General features: G+C 36.3%; 1 protein-coding gene across 5 annotated transcripts in view; it reads right to left on the bottom strand.

The window, feature by feature from the left end:
• The window catches only part of LOC117430770 (probable E3 ubiquitin-protein ligase MID2), a 124,648-nt gene that overhangs the window by 16,431 nt on the left and 89,232 nt on the right, over window positions 1-18,985 (bottom strand). For all 5 annotated transcript variants that reach the window (XM_059000642.1, XM_059000641.1, XM_059000645.1 and 2 more), the window contains 2 exons: window positions 9,362-9,457; window positions 3,611-3,718 (listed from right to left, as the gene is read on the bottom strand). In XM_059000642.1, the coding sequence (XP_058856625.1) occupies window positions 3,611-3,718; window positions 9,362-9,457 (204 nt within the window). The remainder of the gene's footprint in view (window positions 1-3,610; window positions 3,719-9,361; window positions 9,458-18,985) is intronic.

Genomic DNA, 18,985 nt, shown 5'->3' with positions numbered 1-18,985 from the left:
GTAGATTTCCCTTACAAAAAATAGCAACAAATGGCAGTATAAAGCAGTTTTTTGGAAACATCCCACATCTAACAATATATATGTATATGAATCTCCAGTGTGATTCCGTCTGTAAAAATATGTAAAATTGGAGATGGTCCTATTTAGTAATGTTAAGGACAGTTTTCGAACCGCCAACATTTGAACCAATTGAGTCAGGCCCCCGTAGTGTTGTGGCCGGATACAAGGGGTAAATCTGAGTCGAAGAGAAAATAGTTAGGAAAACACTTAGGGACTGGTAGGAATGCTCTGAAAGCAGGCCGATTTGTAAGTTGTCAGAATTTTTATTGCTGAGACCTAGTGGCAACAAAAGTTGTTGGTAAAAAGGTAGAAGGGGTGACATTGTGTATGTTTCACTGCTAGCTAATGGGTAATATGTCAAGATAGCTGCAAAATAAATGATAACAGCTACTGCAAGGGCAATGTTCATTGATGAATCTCAACCACAGTCTTTCCGCCTGCTGATTTTACTGCTCATTTTTGTCTTGGTGAGTTACGGACACAGCTTTATGCTAGTTAACATAAACATCAAGGAGTCTTAGTACTTTATTGTGAAACTTGACTGTGGGGCATTGAACTGTAGTAGTTTTCAGATGAGAAGCCTAGACATGCTAGAAACTTGGATAAGACGACCACTACAGTGTTATTAAATCCTAAATATCAAGGTGGAACTCATTTATACGTTAGATTTATACAATACATATTATCTACCTATCTCTATTTTCAATTGAATATAATTTTGTTTCCACATTTATCAAAAAATGGTAGACACCTTTTAGGTGTTAAAGTAGTCAAACCCCAGAACTAATAGGTCCCTTGACTGCTTGTGTGGCATTTCTTGCGCGCCTGTATCATTCACCCTCATCGTGTTATCCATTGATTTACTGTTCGGTGTTCTTTCTTTCACAAGTCTGTTACTGTGTTAAGAACATAATTACATTTCTTCAGTACAGTAGGTGAAACACTGGTGCTCACTCAGTTGAAGGATGCAATTATCTCAGTAGGTATAGAACTGAGCTGCAGTGTAGCAAGACATGTGTTTGGCGCTGAACTCAAGACACTCACTAGAAATGCTTTCTGCACCTAACTTGTGTAAAACTGGAGAATTTGAATATGACCGAGTATAATCTTACTTAGAGTCACTATGTTGCCTTGCAAACTTACAAAATTAAGCCAGTTTTGCAGCTGCCTGTTTGGAGGCTGAAATGCCGTTTCGGCCAACTTAATCTCATTTGTTCTGGTGATGGGCCTTGGGTCTCTTGCTGCCAATTTGAACAAACCTACATTTATCAGAGAGGAAACTCTGGCGCCTTGCGCGGGCAATGAAATGCAAACTCATTTCGCCATGCAGCAGGGGCTGCCTGGAGTTTCAAATGCAATTTTGCACAGGCTTAGTGCTCACACTGAGGTTTAGCATTGTGATAGATGGCAATTCCTGGTTTAAGATTTGGAGGAAACCATATTGAGGAATTAATAAAAACAACTACTTCTATAACTTACTGTCTAGCTATGTGAAGAACACCACTACTACTACTAACAGATGCCTTACTATAGTACTGCACTGGCTATCAGTTCAGTGTTTAACAGTTGGGTATACTATGGTCATACAAAATAGCACTGCAGTTTACAATAAATTGCACATTACTTTTCACTTATTCCTTATCTTCATTTTGGACCTCAGGGAAAATAATAATTACTATAATTCATAATTACTTTGCTGGGATGTATTAATGAAAATACTTAAATCTGCTCTGAACTGGTTAAGGCAAACCTGTTTCTCCTTCATGGTTGTCTAGATCTCTTCCAGCGGTTAATCAATTAAAGACTGTTTAAAGAACTCTAATCTGATAAGGAGCACAGTTGTTCAGATGGATGAAGATTTTAAAGTGATAAACTAATTTTGTACACTCCCCCTGTTCACAACACACTCTACAATGGACAAGATAGGAACTGGATTAATTTCTCCAATCTCAGTCTTGAAATCTGAACTCTGTTTGCCAACCTACAGTACCACCCTTATTGACAGCAGAAAAAAGCTTGCAATTATTATGTATTTGCAATTGGGAGTCTCATTTATATACAGGCCCTTTTAACCCTCAATACTATTTCGAGTGATGTGCAAGAAACTCAAAGTTATACTTTTTTGGGATGAAGATAAAACTTTGTGCTGTATAGTATACAGTAAATTATGCAATTAGCAAACATTTTAGCAATTAACTGGACATCACGGTTCACACAATGACATACTTTAATTATAACATTGATTTCTGATTCTGGAAGCTAGTTACTTTCAGAAAATATGTTTAAACCTATCATGCTGTAAATGTAAATACACTGGGTGTTGATTCCTGGAATAACTCCCCATGCTTTCTGAATCCATGGTCCTTCTCCAATTTAACCACAATATAGAAGCACAGCTGCTCACAGTGCAATGCGTTTTGTTCTGGAACTAGAGCATGTAGCTCATACAAGGGTTCTCAGTCCTATCATTAACACGCTTATACAAATCATAAATTATCGTGATATTATCGATAATGTTTTTGCATCGATAATTGTATTGCGTTGAAAAATAATTATCGATAATCATTTTATCGTCCGTTACCCACTATGATATGCTTGTGTGTAACAGTAACTCTGCATTGAAGCAGTAAGACAGGACTTAACTGTCTGCGTGAGGTGCAACACATGATCTGTGCGCGCTGCGTAGTGGGAAGTTGTAACATGCGACGTAAGATTCACAGAGTAAAGGCAAACGTTTGAGCTAATGACGATGGCAACTGCAGAAACTACCAAACCTTCGGAAAAGATTTTAGAAAAAAGAAACAGCATCAGTCCTGTGTGGCAGTTTTTAGGAGTGACAGAAAGTGATCCGCAAGGTAATAAGCCGTCTGTAGGCAGTGTGGAAAAGCTGATATTTTTGAATTGTAATTTATAATTTTTTTTTTTTTTTTTTAAACACTTTTAATAAGTAGCCTATATTTCAAAAGTTGAAAAGCTACCAAACAAACATTTGGTTATATTATTTGTGCTTTTTTGTAACCAACCATTGTTTCATAACTTTTATTAAAGATGCTGGTCTTTTTGAAAATTGTCTAGTTTTATTTCTTCTAAACTCGTAGAGGCAGTTGTCATATTGCTCAAGTATATATAGCTTTAAATTTGATAAATTCCAAGACATTTTACATGTTATTTTTTCAGCCGATAATCATGATTATCGTGATAATTTACAGCCGACAATTGATAACTGAAAATGTCATTACCGTCCAACCCTACTGCTTATCTGTTTTAGTTTCCCACAGGTCATCTAAAGTAGCAAAACTTTTGCCAAACTTGCTGGCACTGTGTTGTTGCTTTGGTCCCAGTAGCATATGCACTCTACATGGATGCTGAACCACAAAACAAAAGTGCTTTTCACATTGAGGTTTCCGAAATACCAGGGCACACAGGATCTCCAGAAGAAGATGATGATGTGTTTAGCAGGTTTGTTGTGTCTCTCAGTGTATTGTCCACTCATAAGGCAACATTGGTTTGTAATGCACAGAGAAATGAATCAGCATAAAGCAAAGCCTACCTTTGACTCCTTGATTTTGACTGCGATGACTTGCTTCCTTTGCCGGATGATTTCCACTAGCTCGTCACATTCTTCCATCAGCTTGGTTTCATGCATGGCTGTGTTCACCTAGGGGGCAAGGAGAGCACACACATACTAGAGGGAGAGAGAGAGGTTTTTCATTTCCGAAGCCTCCCTACTTCCCAATAGAAACATAATAATCTGAAAAGGTGGTTATTTGGTAACATGTTACTGGTCACTCACCGATATCCAACTTTTAATATCTTGCATCTAAGCAGTGCAGGAACAGTGATGTGGAACCAAAGTGACTATAAGCCCTCCATATATCTTTGGCCTCTTTTTTTGCGGTTTTCAATAAACTCAGATTTAGATGGTGACGCAGCTTCAGAGATTTGGTTTTATGAAAACAGCCATCTAGGAGTGCCTCACAATGTATGCCTGCAATTTAAGGAGTTCCATTTTATATTTATAAATTCTGCACTATTGAGTGTTTAATTGTTCTCCTGCTTAATTGTTATCAGCTGATCCTAGTAGTCTCAAAAAATTGGGTATTTTGTATCCCTTTTTAGCACCACCTTAAATAAACATTAGCTCTTAAATGTAAATAGGCATCAACACTGTATACAGTTTATCTGTATGTTGCATTCAGTTACCATATCTGGATTTGACATTGAACATAAAATAAGTAAGACACTTTTTATTGAATTAACAAGATGTGAATACAATTCGTACAAATCGAGGCAACATCTTTTATGTTTAATTGCTTTGCTGCTATGATGTGGCAGCTTTTGCATGGTCACAGATTATACTCTTTCTCCCAAAAAGGAATTAAAATAAATTGTTAGCGCTTGGTGACATCAGGAACTAATGTACTGTCATACAGCAAGTTCAAAAGGCAATAATGTATACTCCTCTTTGCAGCACATCTACAGCCACACCATTTATCATCTTGACTGTTTAATAAATGTCGCTGGTCGCTGGCAAGCAAAAGAGCCTGATGTATTTCCCAGTGTTCCTAAACATGCTTTCCCCTGAATAAATTTACCATGGTAGGGCTTAGTGCTAATCCTAATTTAAAACAGCTTGCATATTTGCTCTGTGATACTGGTATACTACAGAAGTGCATGTAAGTACTCAAATGTGCAGAGCTCAATATTTCTAAAATCAGGTGACAGGTTATTCCAAGAATATGATGCAGTGTAAGGAAATTAAGGCATGGTGCCTAACATGTTAGCCGTGTTAGCAGGGGTTGAGTCATGCTAGGAGCAGGAAGGGATTTTACATGTTTAAAAATATTGTAGCTAGAAATGAATAAGAATGAAAAGTGTACCCTCAGAAATCCAGAACAATAAAATCTCTTTTTGGTTTAAAAGCATAAAATCCAGTTTCTTCTGAGAACACAAAAAGTCAGTCATACTCCATCACATGTTATTTGTAGGGCCTTGTGTTTTACACAACTTGCCTTTTAACCTGTACTTTAGTCCTACAGCCACAAGATGTCGATATAGCCTCCACAGTAAGCCAAATAACGAGAAATCATTAAAAAATCACCCCACTACAGTCAGCACTCACATATCCGACCCAATCAAATTTTGACTTCAGTGACGGTTAAACGCGTGTGACACATATCTGATTATTTCATTTTGACCCGTTCCAACCCTTGTCTGTTTTTCAGGGAACACAAAACAAAATACAATATCAAAAATACATGAAAAGGCTATGTTTTAAAATAAGTAGGCTTCCATTTAGATGTACTGTGTCGGTTTTATTGGTACAGTACTATATTTTCAACAGAGTAAGTATTTTAATTCAGAACAATATGATCCTGAAAATACCCCTTGCCAAAACTAAAGAGACAACATGTTAACTGCAATACAGTACATACTTTTAAATACGGTACGTATTGTAGCGGTATGTAAAATTTCCCATTAACGACCTAACAGCAAAATGAAATCAAAATGTTATCCATGCACAGAACTGTGTAAAATGTAAAAGGCAATGCAATTTAGCAAAACCAAAAGATTAAAAAACAACAGTTTCCAGAATTAAAATAGCATCCAAAGTCAGTATTCAAAATTGCAGAATATAGTGCTTGATAAAGGCCCTAATGTCACAGTTCACTTTCAAATGAAAATGCACAAAAACAACTAAAGATCAGATTAAAAAAAACACCACAGTATCTAGAACTGTTTAATGATTATCTGTTACATTACCATAACTTGTCTCGTTCGCTTTGTTTTGTCTGCATTTGTCAGGTGAAACTGGAGGAGGTGCTGTGTAACTGCACGATACAAGACAGACTGATTTGGCTTGAGAGATTTGTGTTTTTTTTTTTTTTTGTTTGTTTTTTTAGAAACACGGGCTGTGACTGACAGATAAATTGTAACATTGAAGAGATGGGCTTTGTATAAGAAAACTGGTGCATTAATTTGTTTTTTATTTTTTTATGTTTTCAGTTTTTTATTTTTCTTAAATATGAGAGAATTGGTCAGGCACTGGTATATATATATATATATATATATATATATATATATATATATATATATATTCTGAAAATAATTTGTATTTAAAAGCAATGGATGATAATTCTAAATGTAGAGTAAGTAATCAAATACTCTTTAAACATTCAGTAATACTGAAAAGAAAATGAACACATTAGCAGTGTCTTTTGAGTTATAAAAACACATATCATAGTAAAACAGTGTAATGAATCTTAATTATGTATCCAAGAGACCTGTAGTACAAGGCTCATTTTTACCTTGTACATGTTTGGGTGGAAGCAAAACGTATGGTGTTTTTTTTTTGCAGGTTGTGTCTTTTGTGTGCTTAAATTCATGTCATCTAAAGTTATTAGTACGCTAATAGTCTATTTTAAAACACGGAAGATGATTTATAATTGTGTTAACGACCTCTGTGTTGGTGCTTTACAGGCAGTTAACTACGTCTGCAGGGTAACTTCCAGTAACAGCATCCATGTCAGTCATTAACACTTCATTTGAATATTATTATTATTATAGACATCTGTGTGGGGTTAACTTGGTCATTAGAATCCCCCTTTGTTCAAGAGATTTACAGTATGAAATACGCTTTTCATGGTTTCTCAATTGTGGAGTCCTAATATATATAATGCAGCTTACTGTACAGTACTGTAAATCTCAATACACTTTTTTTTTTTTTTTTTTTTTAATAACACTCCAGTCAGACTATAAATGGAATGTGTTACATGGATAGGATCAGGGATCAATTCTGTTTAGTATTATTACAATTTATATGAAACACTGCATTTAACTGAAACAGAATTACTTATGTATTTGTGATTTATTTCTGTATTTAAAGCTCCCATGTGAAGCAATGAATATATATATATGGATGCATTTTTTTTATATATATATATATATATATATAAAATTGTACATTACCTAGCAAGTATTTCTACAGTCTGAATTCTTGTCAGAGGGTAGTTTATTGTGTAGATTTTTATTTACAGGTATGCATTTATTATGTTAAAGCAGTAGAGTGGTTTCTTAAATAAAACTCAACTATGACATCCCCAGTGACTGAGGGTTTTTACAGTTTCTCAGCAGTGGTGAGCCAGAAATAAAGAGGTCAATTGACTTGCCTGAGGTGACACATGATGGCTTTTCTGGGATCTGAGCCCAGAACCATTCCTTTCAGTCCTTTGCTCCAAACATTAAACCACAAAAAAGCATGTGGCTTACTCCATATGTATCCATATTTATATAGCATCATATTAATCCAATTTGAAGGTAACATGTATATAAAAAGTATATAAAATCATTTTAAGTTCATGCTGGAGCAAATTGTTTATGTTTGTTAGAAGTATCAAACATTGGCCACATTACACAGCATTGAGAGGTCTGGCGTTGAATAACTTTACCTTATTCAATGCCCCTGAATGCATTCTTTATTTATTTATTTATTTTTTTAATTTTTTTATTTTTTTATTTTTTTATACTGGATTTTGGAATCTATCTTGCATTCATTCAAATCCAGTGACAGAATGACTAGTCAGATTCCACTGTTCCAAATGATAAGCACAAGCACATGCAAAGCTTGTCCTAAAGAAAATTATTCTCTGTATTTAGCTGTTTATTTAGGTTTAAACATGCACTGTTTTCCTTACATTGTACTTGTAAATAGGAGACTCCTTGGAGGGCTGTGGTTGTGTCACACACAAGGAAGGGCATAAACAATCCACTAGTTCATTTGTAGAGCTACAGAGCTCCATGAACGTTCATGGTGCATCCTCTATGTAAACACAGTCGTTTACCAAGAAAATATTATAAAAGCTTTTCAACCTTTGAGAAATAATCTCTGGTGACACCAAGCTTTAGATACAATCTATTAACTGAATAAATACCGTAGATTAAAACACACACACACACACACACACACACACACACAAACACACACACACACACAGTATGGAGCTGTTTCTTTCTTGTGTTTTGTTGGGTAATTTGTTCAACCCAGTTCACAAAAACACAGAACCCAAAGGCTGCTTTGGTTGATAGGGCTGTGTCTTGTTTAATATGTAACGGCCATATATTTGCAGAGCAGATTTAAAAAAGGACAGGTTTACAGCAAGGGACCAAACGGTGACGATCCAATCTTAGTTAAACTGTCATTTCTTTTACTTTTTTTATTGGCTCATAAAAAATAAAAAAATCTTATGAATAACATTAAGTAAATCACCTCTGTCCAAACCGGAAAGAATAATAAAGGAGAGCAACACAAACACAAAAATGCAGCCTTCATTATCTCAGTAAAAGGAACAACCTCAATCCGTAATACTCTGGCATTGCTGCAGAGGCAGATCAGATTTCAGCGCAGGGGCTGATTGTGCTGAAGTCTGGCTGCTTCATTCAAAATGAAGGCTGCTTCATTTACAACCACAAAGGCATCTCAATCAACAGTATTAGTAAGCATCTAATTACATCTCCAAAGTAATAACGCAAGACTCTTTTGTTAGTGTATATTACACACAGTGGCACACCATCTTGGAGATAAGCAAGGGGGGGACTTTACAGAGTAAGGGACTTTGAATTACATTTTCAAAGTGTGTTTTTACCTTTATATGATGGGAGCGTTTCTTCCTGCAATTGCTTAAATATTGTGTTTTTTTTATTTAACGTTTCAGTTTCTTGCTCCCTGTCACACCCATATGTAACACAGACTAGTTCAGACTTTATAGAAGCGAGAGTCAGATACAAAACTAAACTTGATCCTTCACTTTGATGGCACTGGCTCATACTTCTATAATAGCACAATATTGGAATGCAATATGAATATTAATATTAATTGCAAACATCATAAAAAGGTAAGGGGGCAGTAAACAAACATATTCCTGACCTGGCTTCAGAATATGCATACAGACCAGGAATACACCACCAGCACCATGGCTTATGGCATGTACACACTGTACTGTATGATCGGTTTTTTTTTGTATGGATACTCAAATGCCATGGTACAAAATGCAACAGACAATTGCACAAAAACATGTTCCCTGAATAAGATATAGATTAATTATTCTCCAAGTCTATGAAATCTGCTCTAGCACTTGTATCACATAACTCCTGAGGAACAGGATTCATGGTCATTGAATCAATTAATGTATCTGAATCACACGTAGTATTCTGTGTGTTTGCGTGCACATATACATATGTAACCTTGTACACACAGAGGTCAAGTAACCCTTCAGTTGTCATCATTCTTTATCATTCCACTCACCTCCACCTGCTGGCAGATCTGAATGAGCTTCCCCATCTGGTTTTCTAATTCACTGTTCCTCTTAACCAGGTTTGTCAGGTTGCTGTCCAGAGCTTGCTGTGGGAATAAAAGACGACGAGAATGAGATTCCGAAACAAAGTCCATTTCAGCATGAGGAGAAAGACACTGTCTGTCACTTAACAGCATTTATTTAATTAATAATGCTCTCTATCATGTTTAACATTGTAAGATCATATTAACTGGTTGCACTATTAAAATGCTCACCTGTTGTACTAGGTGCAGACAGTTCTGCCTTTCGCTGTGATTTTAATCTTACACTGCATTTGTCAGCAAGAGTGTGCTATTCAATTAACTTCAAGTATTCATACAAAAGTTTATATTGCAGCTGAATATCTGTTGGTATTTGTGCAAAGGGATGCTTTATTCCCTGTAAAGAAAATACCCTTTAATATTTCAACGCTTTGCCCGAGGCATTGTCTTGGTCTGAAGCATGAAAGTGCAGCAAATCAGGAAATAGGACCCGACTCAGAAATCACCATGCGGTGTCTTACCATCTCAGCACAGAATAGTGAGGTTTTAGGAAACGCAGCTGAACCCGTACTCAAAAAGGTCAACACTAGTCAAAAGACACAAAATACTTCAAAGGACACTTTTATTTATCCAGTTCATATGCAGTGGATTTACTAACAAATACTGGAAGAGAAAAATAATGACCAAATAAAATGTTATTTGGAACACCAAAATTTATATATATATATATATATATATATATATATATATATATATATATATATATATATATTTTTTAAGTCAGCAGAGAACCATTGATCAAGAACATTGGTTTATTAACAAGTGCCACCTTTGATTTTGATGTAATTACTAACTAGAGAATGTCAAAACTCAGGTTTACCTCATTGAGTCAATTCTGTATTCATATATGTGTGTGTGTGAGAAAAAGACTGTTTTAACATTAGCAGATACAGTGCATTACAAGGACCAGCTACCATTCCCATTTTCGAACGCTAGCAGATCAGCTTAGCATATTTCTCCAAAGAATATGGAAAAGTGTATTTTCTATGCAAAGAACAAACAAAACCCCAATATAAAAATATCAACCCCTATCCCTTACAGTATGTATGACTCAACCCAGCAACAGCAACCAACAGCCACTATTTTGGATGTTGTTTCATCCATATTGTGTTGTTTCTAGTCTAAACAATGAACTAGATTTCTATCTAAAATAGTGTGGTTGTGTGAATTGCCATTTACTTAAAGCTATTTTGTTTACATTGTTAATTATAATGTAAAAAGACTCCTATCGTTACTCATTTTACCTGTCTGTCCCTCTCATTGCATTCAGAAACATCTAATAACATTTAATAGATAACCTTGTTGACTCACCACAGCGCTTGTCTTTGATGCATCCATGATAACTGCTTCAAAGAGCGTGCCAGGGCTCACATGCCAAGACTACTTACACTTGCATAGCACACAAGGGAGAACAGAGCCCTTGATTAGGCTGTGCATTCAGATGTTGATGCCTGTTAGCGTTCCTTGGAAATGCTGAAGGAAACTTCTTGTCCTCTGTAACTAAGCTTAAAACCTGCTGGTCGGATATCAATCCTATTGTAATATTCATTATAATAACCAGTTAAACGGTACAACATGGACAGTTAGGCTTAAACACTTAACACTGGCTGGCAGTTATAATCTACTCTCATCATGGAGAGGGACATATGGCTTTGTTCTGGACCACTGATTAAAACAATTTAAATTATTGAATTTATAAATCTAAAAAAATTGGAAAAATAAGAGTCTGGAATCCCACTGTTGTACTGGATTGATGTTTGACATGTCCGGGAGTTATTTCAGCAGCCAGAGGTTACAGAAATTATAAACTAAATAAAGGGATATATGTCATAACAGTGCGACAACAAAACCATGCCAGAGGCTCTCTGTTTTCTTATATAAAGCTGTCATTTTTTGAGGTGAAGGCTCAAGAGTGAATGGAAGTGGTTGGCAACAAGAACACCTTCCATTCCATGACAAGTCACAGGGTTACTGTTTAAAGATTGCAGTACATCTAGGCCAACTCCTATCAATCCAGCACCATGGCACGCTGTATGAAAATGGAAAATCAAAGTCCACATCATGAAATCCCATGTTTACAGCACACAACCGTGTTCAACTTCCATGCCTTGATGCAAAATAACTGCAATCAATGCATCACCTAATGCTGCACATTTAGACCTAGACCAGTATCAGACATGTTCAACTAAACATCAGTAAATCAGGCATTCAAAACACCAAAATCACACAATGAAAATAAAAATACTATTATTATTAAAGCACAGTCTGTCATCAAATCTTATAAAATCAATCAGTCCTAACTTCAGCACTGGACATATGTTTGTATAATAAATAATAATAATAATAATAATACACCCAACTGTACATAATAAGGCTGTAATTGTATCAAGGGTTTCTAGTGACACATATCATCAGAGTGGTAGCTTGAGTGATTTATCAATGTCACCAGAAACCATCGACAGAATTACAGCCTTGTACAGTTTTGGTGTATATTTGTTATAATACATCAATCAATCTTTATTTTATATAGCGCCTTTCATAGTGGACCACAGTCACAAAGCGCTTTACAAGACAGTGAGGAACAATGCATAATATATTAAATACAGTGAAAAACAGGGCATAGTACATTAACTACAAACAGTAAAAAGCAACGCAAATACATTAAATACAGGCATATTACAATGCAAATACATTAACTACAGGCATATTGCATTAAATACAGGGCTAGGATGTGAATTCTAAACATTGTGGATGCGTGTGTCATACAGAATCATATGAATAAGATGGCGTGAAAAAACCTGAAATAGCAATTTAGTCAACAGCTAAGAACAGATATCAGGCTTAAGAGCATTGAAAGCAGGAGAGAACGTGAGAGTTGATTTGATGAAGTGAGCGACTGTGGGAGCTGCACGCACTAAAGCTGGGAGAGAGTTCAATGGTGATATAGAGAAAGTGATTACCCGATAATTTGACCTGTTCCAGACTGCCACAAAATAACTCTGGAGACATTTTGCTTCTGAAGCATCTTCATATGGAACCAACGTCTTTGCATAACATGGCAACAGGCATTAGCTGTCAGTTTTTTGGATGTTCTATGACAGTGTTTAGCTTGGTGAGAAGCCACAAACATGATTTGAAACACACCAATTGGAACATATGTTTTTTTTCCCCCTATTCTCACGATATAGTTTTCAAAATAAACCCAGTATCTAACACATATTTGGGGATATATCTGTACCCAAGCATAAACTGAACTGTAGTATTGTCGTTATTAAAATAAAACGGCCACACTTATTTAAATTTCTAAACATTTACAACCTCTGCATTTTCTGTGATATACCGAGAGATGCCGAGTCAACATCCACCTCAGTGTCTACAGCTCGACAGTGGCTATTAAACAAGTTCCAGAGTTCAGCACAGAGAGACCCCATCATGGGTTTGGCCTGAAGCCCCTCCAATTACCCGCTGATGATGAAAAACACACAGATATATTGGGCACCAGGCTGCGTGTGCTTTTCTGGAGCTGTGCTTCTCTGGAGACATTTCTTTTTATCAAGTTTCCAATAGATTTGTGTTCAGGAGGAAGGTAATTGGCATTTCACTTGGGAAATCAGTATCGCTTTCCATTCTGGGTGCTTTGGTGTTTTGCTGAGGGGCTGCAGGCTGACGTTAGGTACATTTTGAAACCTTTCACTTTATGGTCACGTTCCTGTGACCGGCAGCTACTGCTGATGACAGGAGCCAATTATTTTGAATGCACAGTTGTTAAAAATGCTGTGATAGCTGGGAATTGCAGAATACTGGGTTTCACAGAAATTATCAGAATTATCATCTTGAAATGTGTAGGTGATCTGTACTACAGCTCTCTTCATGGTAGACTTTAAAGAACTGTTAAGACTTCCCAGTCTCAGTGGGGTCTATCCAATGATCTAATCAGCAGAGGATCTAAATCCTGCCATCATTTAAATTGTTAAAGGACTTTGACTAAATTTAATATTGAAATGGTTGTGGTATTTAGGTCTGCCACTCTTTAGATCAATTGAATGGAATCCAGTATTTGTAAATTGTGCTACAAAACCATTTATAATAATTATCACTTTGAGAAATCAAGGCGTTTGCATTACCATGTGGGTGTCTCACTTTTACCCCATTTTAAAAGTTACAGCAGTTCTCTGTGTTAATTAAAAATACAACATATTGACTAACAGCTGAAAGTGCCCACTGGGACTCTTCCAAAAAGGGTGCCAAAACAGAGCTACATTATCTTTGTTTGTGTGAAACTTCAAAATACCCTTCCAAGCATTTACTGGAAACAAGGTACTGAGCAAATAGCTGCATTTTAAATGTGGTTTCTTTTGCATATTGCATATGTAGAAAGTTTAACCCATTTCACTTCACAAACTAACTGCAACAAGAAACAACATTTTCTGTGGTGTTAAAAAATCAACTTCCACCACAGAAAATGTTTCACTGTACAGATTAACCTGAGGGGTTCTGTGCACTAACTGTATAAAGCAGTAACATTAATTATAAATAGTTGACCACAGGGCTGTGTCCCTTGGGTGGGGTGGCTTTGGTAGTCTTAGAGTGTAATGAAGTGTTGTTTGACATGATCCGTTTTGAAAGTAATGTGCGGTTTACTCCACACTGGTGTTAATGGTATCATTACTGTTTAATGTTGAATATGGGCATACTCTGCTCTATGTTGGTTTGGGTGGGAAGGGAGTCACCGAGACATGCATAGGTATGAAACTTCTCCATCATCCATTTCTATGCTATGTGTTTCCCTCACTCAAAAACCGCTCTATTCTCTTGCAGCGAGAAAGCCTTTTTTCAGGGCCTCTGGCACCAACAGTATAAAATAACAACCATCGGTTCACTTTGTATATCAGAATTTAGGCAATCTGCATCATGAGTGAATTATGCAAAAGTTAATTTGGGGAAAATGAAACAGCCTCTCTTTTTTTTTTGGCCTGGGAAATGTTTTTTCAGTTTGTTTAATGAAATTCGTTGCAGCTTTCTACCGAGCGCTGTATTTATTAACTGTAGTGCATTCAACTTAACTCATTCCGTCTCACCATTTGTTTTGACTTTTATCTCTCTTTAAAACAGGAGACTACAACCTATACATACAGCCCTGACTGTGACTTTGAATATTTGCTGTAGAACACTTACAAATGTCATCCATGGGAATTGGCAAAAGACTGCATGCTGTTCTAAAATCAAGCTCCTGGTTGTCATGTTGATAAATATCTGGAACATGCCTAAGCTCAAAATCTCTTAACTTGACTGAAGATGAAAGAATATCTTCACAATCAAATGAAGAAAGCAGTGATGTCAACCTAAACTTTCTATTGTCTCTGGCAACATAGTTACTATGGTTATAGAGGGGCGTTTCTTAAAATCCTAAAGCTTCTGTAGGGCTAGCTAAAAGGGTGTGTATAGTTTAAATTGACCTAGCTGTCAAGAAAGTTAAACATACATGCCTAGTAGGTAGCAAATAATGAACTATATCATTTGTTAGTTGTAGGCTTCATAAATTACTTGTTTAAGGGTTCATTGCTCTAAACTCAGAATGTCTTTCTTCACTGACTAATATCATTGGGTCCTTAAACGCTTGCAAGTAAGAGGCTTAGATGGAAGGCGCTTAAGTGCAGTTTTGTGTCAAGAAATCAAACCCCTCTAAACAGTGTTAATGGTACCCAGTCCGAACGAGACCAAGTTAATTCTTGTTGCAATTATAGTCTGTCAGAAACTTCAGAATCAGAGCCTGTCCACAAACTCCCTTTCTTCAGTGGGGCACTTCACAAACTTTAATTAAGAATACATTACATTTCAATGACATGGGCATACTGTATGTACACAAAATAATAGCGTTCTAATATTTTTGTGGAACTACCAAATTAGGAGCAAATTGTTCAGCATAAAACAGATAAACGTGAATCCTACACGACACCCACTATGGAATATATTTAGCAAATAAAAAGGTTTATTGCACTGCTAAATTTCTGATTGCCCACAGATCACTTCAGTTTTGATGCATCTATAACTTGCTCAGATGATGAAAATACAGTGAACAAATATAAAACTTTGATGGTCATTACAGTACATCAATAAAACAAAAGAGTCTATTTTAATACTCTAAACAGCTGAGGCTCTACATATAAACTATTGAACTCAACACAGTAGCCTGTATTTCCAATTTATTAAACCCTGTATTAATATACTGTAAGCAGTTTAATAATTTGCCTCTGCTTATTGAGGCTACTACAATAATATCTCTGATTATTCAACTTCTGTTTTTGACTGTTAGTCTGTTGCCTTGAGCTTTGTGGTTACAGTAACCTCCGCGTATAGGAACACCTCCTAAGAGAACAGAACACTGCCGCTTAAGGAAAACCTTTTTGGCACCGATAGTGATTCGTTGCTAACAGATTCAGAACTGATACAGTACTGTTTTGTAACCTGAAAACTCATCATCATCAAACTCAGATTCAAATGGTTTATTCAATCTTGTCATCGCGAGAGTAATCTAGAGCTTCTGCTGCATTTTTTAACCTGTGTAGGGCGGTGCCGTGTTAATAACCATTGTGTTCAAATTAATTCTTGTATTCATAATTATTGTTACCGTATGTAGGGATGCTTTATTAATTCTAGTTTATTATTATAGTTAATTAACATACGCTTGCCTATTGCTTTTCTCTTACTTATTCTGTTCATGTCACATGTTGATGCACGTGCGTCATGACATAAGTAATCAGTAATATGCAGAGGACTTTTAAAGCACAGGGGCTCATTGAGAAAAAAGGGCACGTGATTGGCCATGGCATATTGTGTCCGTGGTCAACTCTGTCTTTGAGAACACTTCAGGTAAGAGAACATTTTTCTTGCTTCCCGAGGGGTGTTGTCTTAGCCAGAGACTACTGTCTAAAAAATGAGTTTGCCAAGCAATAACATGCCTAAGTGGTGAATGATTACTGCACCAGGTCTTGGGTAAGATGAATACGATTAATTTAACTGGGTGTAGCTAGATTTAGGTTGATTTTGTTTTGTTAGCATTATGCTTGGGCACTCTGTGGCTGGAGGAATCATTTATCAAACTATGACGGAGTAGTTTTCTTCATGATGGCTGCAGGTCATGTTATTTATTTTATTTTTTTTATAAAGACAATCATACATAATGCATCAAATTGACACAATGAGGTTTGCATTCCAGCTTGATTTGATTACATGTTTCAAAATGTTTATGCATTTAATTCTCACTGAAGGTACTGAACTAGGATGGGTACTATGCAATTTTAACAAGTGTCAAATTTAGAAAAAGCTGTTTCATTGACATTCCCAGTACACAGTCGAACAGCAGTGTAGGTTAAGTAAGAACATTCGTTTTCAGCTGGATGGAAAAAGCAGCGCTGTAAACAAGCTGTTGATATATAAATACAATTATATAAGGGTGTACTGTTAAATACATGTTGTATTCATCTGCTAGCATGCTGTTGACAACCCTCAACTTTCAAACACGAATATGTGCACCTAGGAGTCATCCTTTAAAAACGAGGGTTCTAAAAATCAAAGACACTTTGCATTTACACAACTGTTGACATTTCTGGGGGAGCAGAAAGAGTAAAGATCCCCACAAAGATTACCTAGCAATGTGCAGAGCCTGTGAACACCCCTTCACATTCCCCACCCTGTCTGCTCCTGTCAGAACCACCTCGGTATCCAGTTTACATTTCCGGGTGGAACATGTTTGAAACCTTCTCAGAAACAAAACCACAAAACACGCTTTTCTGACATTCAGACGCATCATTTCTGAAAACATAATGACATCCATCTTTGTAGCATGGCTAGATGCTAGCTTATATTGTGTTTAAAACTAAGCTCATGATTTGAAGAGATCTATAATTTACTATTTATTTCCAAACCAGTGATCTTTCCACAAGCTGGCTACACCTAACTGGAAACATCAACAAAAATGAGGCATATAGGCAGTCTCATTTAATGTACTTTGATAAGACACTATGAAAGAAAAAAGGAAAACAACGGCCTGTGTGACTTGGATGTCTTGTGACGGTTCTGAAGCTCTGTTGAGCAAAGCCAGAGGCAACTACAGAAACATCCTTTACAATCGGCTCCTCTTCCCCCAGAAGATGTAGCCTTTGCACACACTTCTTTGCTATATTCCGGCCAATGAAAGTTGATGGGCTTCCTACACAGTTGTCATATATTTTGAATGGAAACATGGTGTACTGTCAAACCACATTCGTCATTTATTCCTTTCTGGTTCACTGTTTAGTTATTTATTATTAATGATTTTGATTAAAATGTGATTTTAAAATCTGAAGATGAAATGCAACAATAATAATATATACTGAAATCATACAGTCTTGAGTACCAATTGATTTACAATACTTAAGAGTCATAAAAATAGATTTCTGTTGAATGACTGCTGTGTGGGCGTTAGCATTTCCCAGTGCTGTTGACGCTATTTTTTTTTTTTTTTTATTTACTGTGGACTTGTCATCAGATGACAACTACACTATACCCTGGACATGCTGAGCAATGCACTCCAACAGCCCCACTGTACTATATATAAAGTGAAGTTAAAACAAAACATGGGGTTATTTTACACACATTAAGGAAATTCTAGCAACTGGAATTGCAACAGTAATACTGATTTCCTACACATTTTGTCATAATCTCTCTATTGTATTGATTCTTTAGTTGTTTTGCACTGCATACTTTATTCCAACTTGGCTCCAACATCATGTTTCCATTTAGTTCCCTGGAAGCGTCAGAATAAACAACCCTGCTATTCAGTTCTGCCAATTGTGCTAATTTAGCTGAAGTTGTGGGGTCAAACTAATCTCCTGTGTGCTTACTGTATGCTGGAATTAAGACATGTTCTAAATTATAGCTTATATTGTTTTGTGTTAAAAAAAAGATTGCAATATTTACTGCACCAAGGCAATGCTTTTTTTATCCAGGCATACTTTATAAAGGCTGTGTGCAAATGAGTGGATCAAGATCAGTCTCACTGACATGATTGATGAATTTAGTATCACCATAGTCTAGGACAGGCAACAATGTTGTTTTGATTTTACCAATACACAGATAAGAGTAAAGCGAGATCCAGCCTAGCACGACAATTTTACAAAGAAGGCAGATTATTCCGCTGCCAAACAAATTATAAAAAGATCCCTGCTCCTTTTGCTAAACAGGCAATAAATGCATACTTTTGGTATAGACTGTTAATGGTACAGGATTATCTTAGCAGGAAATCATTCCCTGGAAATTTGCAAGAAATTAAATATCTGTCAAAACCTGGTCCAAGGGGTGGTATAAATCGCTTATCCCAAAGCTCAGTCACCCATAGGTTTTAAATTACAGAGAATCACACTCGGTCATGCATACAAAATATCTGTTGTCCCTGTGTCAGCAACAATAACTACAATAGAAGTACTGTCAGTGTTTAAGCAAGGATGTTAAAATTACTCTGTCTGTGATCTCCAATAACTGCACACTGCAGTTTTC

The sequence above is a fragment of the Acipenser ruthenus genome, chromosome 26 (assembly GCF_902713425.1).
Source record: "Acipenser ruthenus chromosome 26, fAciRut3.2 maternal haplotype, whole genome shotgun sequence".
Taxonomy (NCBI): Eukaryota; Metazoa; Chordata; class Actinopteri; order Acipenseriformes; family Acipenseridae; genus Acipenser; species Acipenser ruthenus.
The sequence above is the reverse complement of the archived record's forward strand: the minus strand, read 5'-3'. Positions and strand labels throughout refer to the sequence as shown.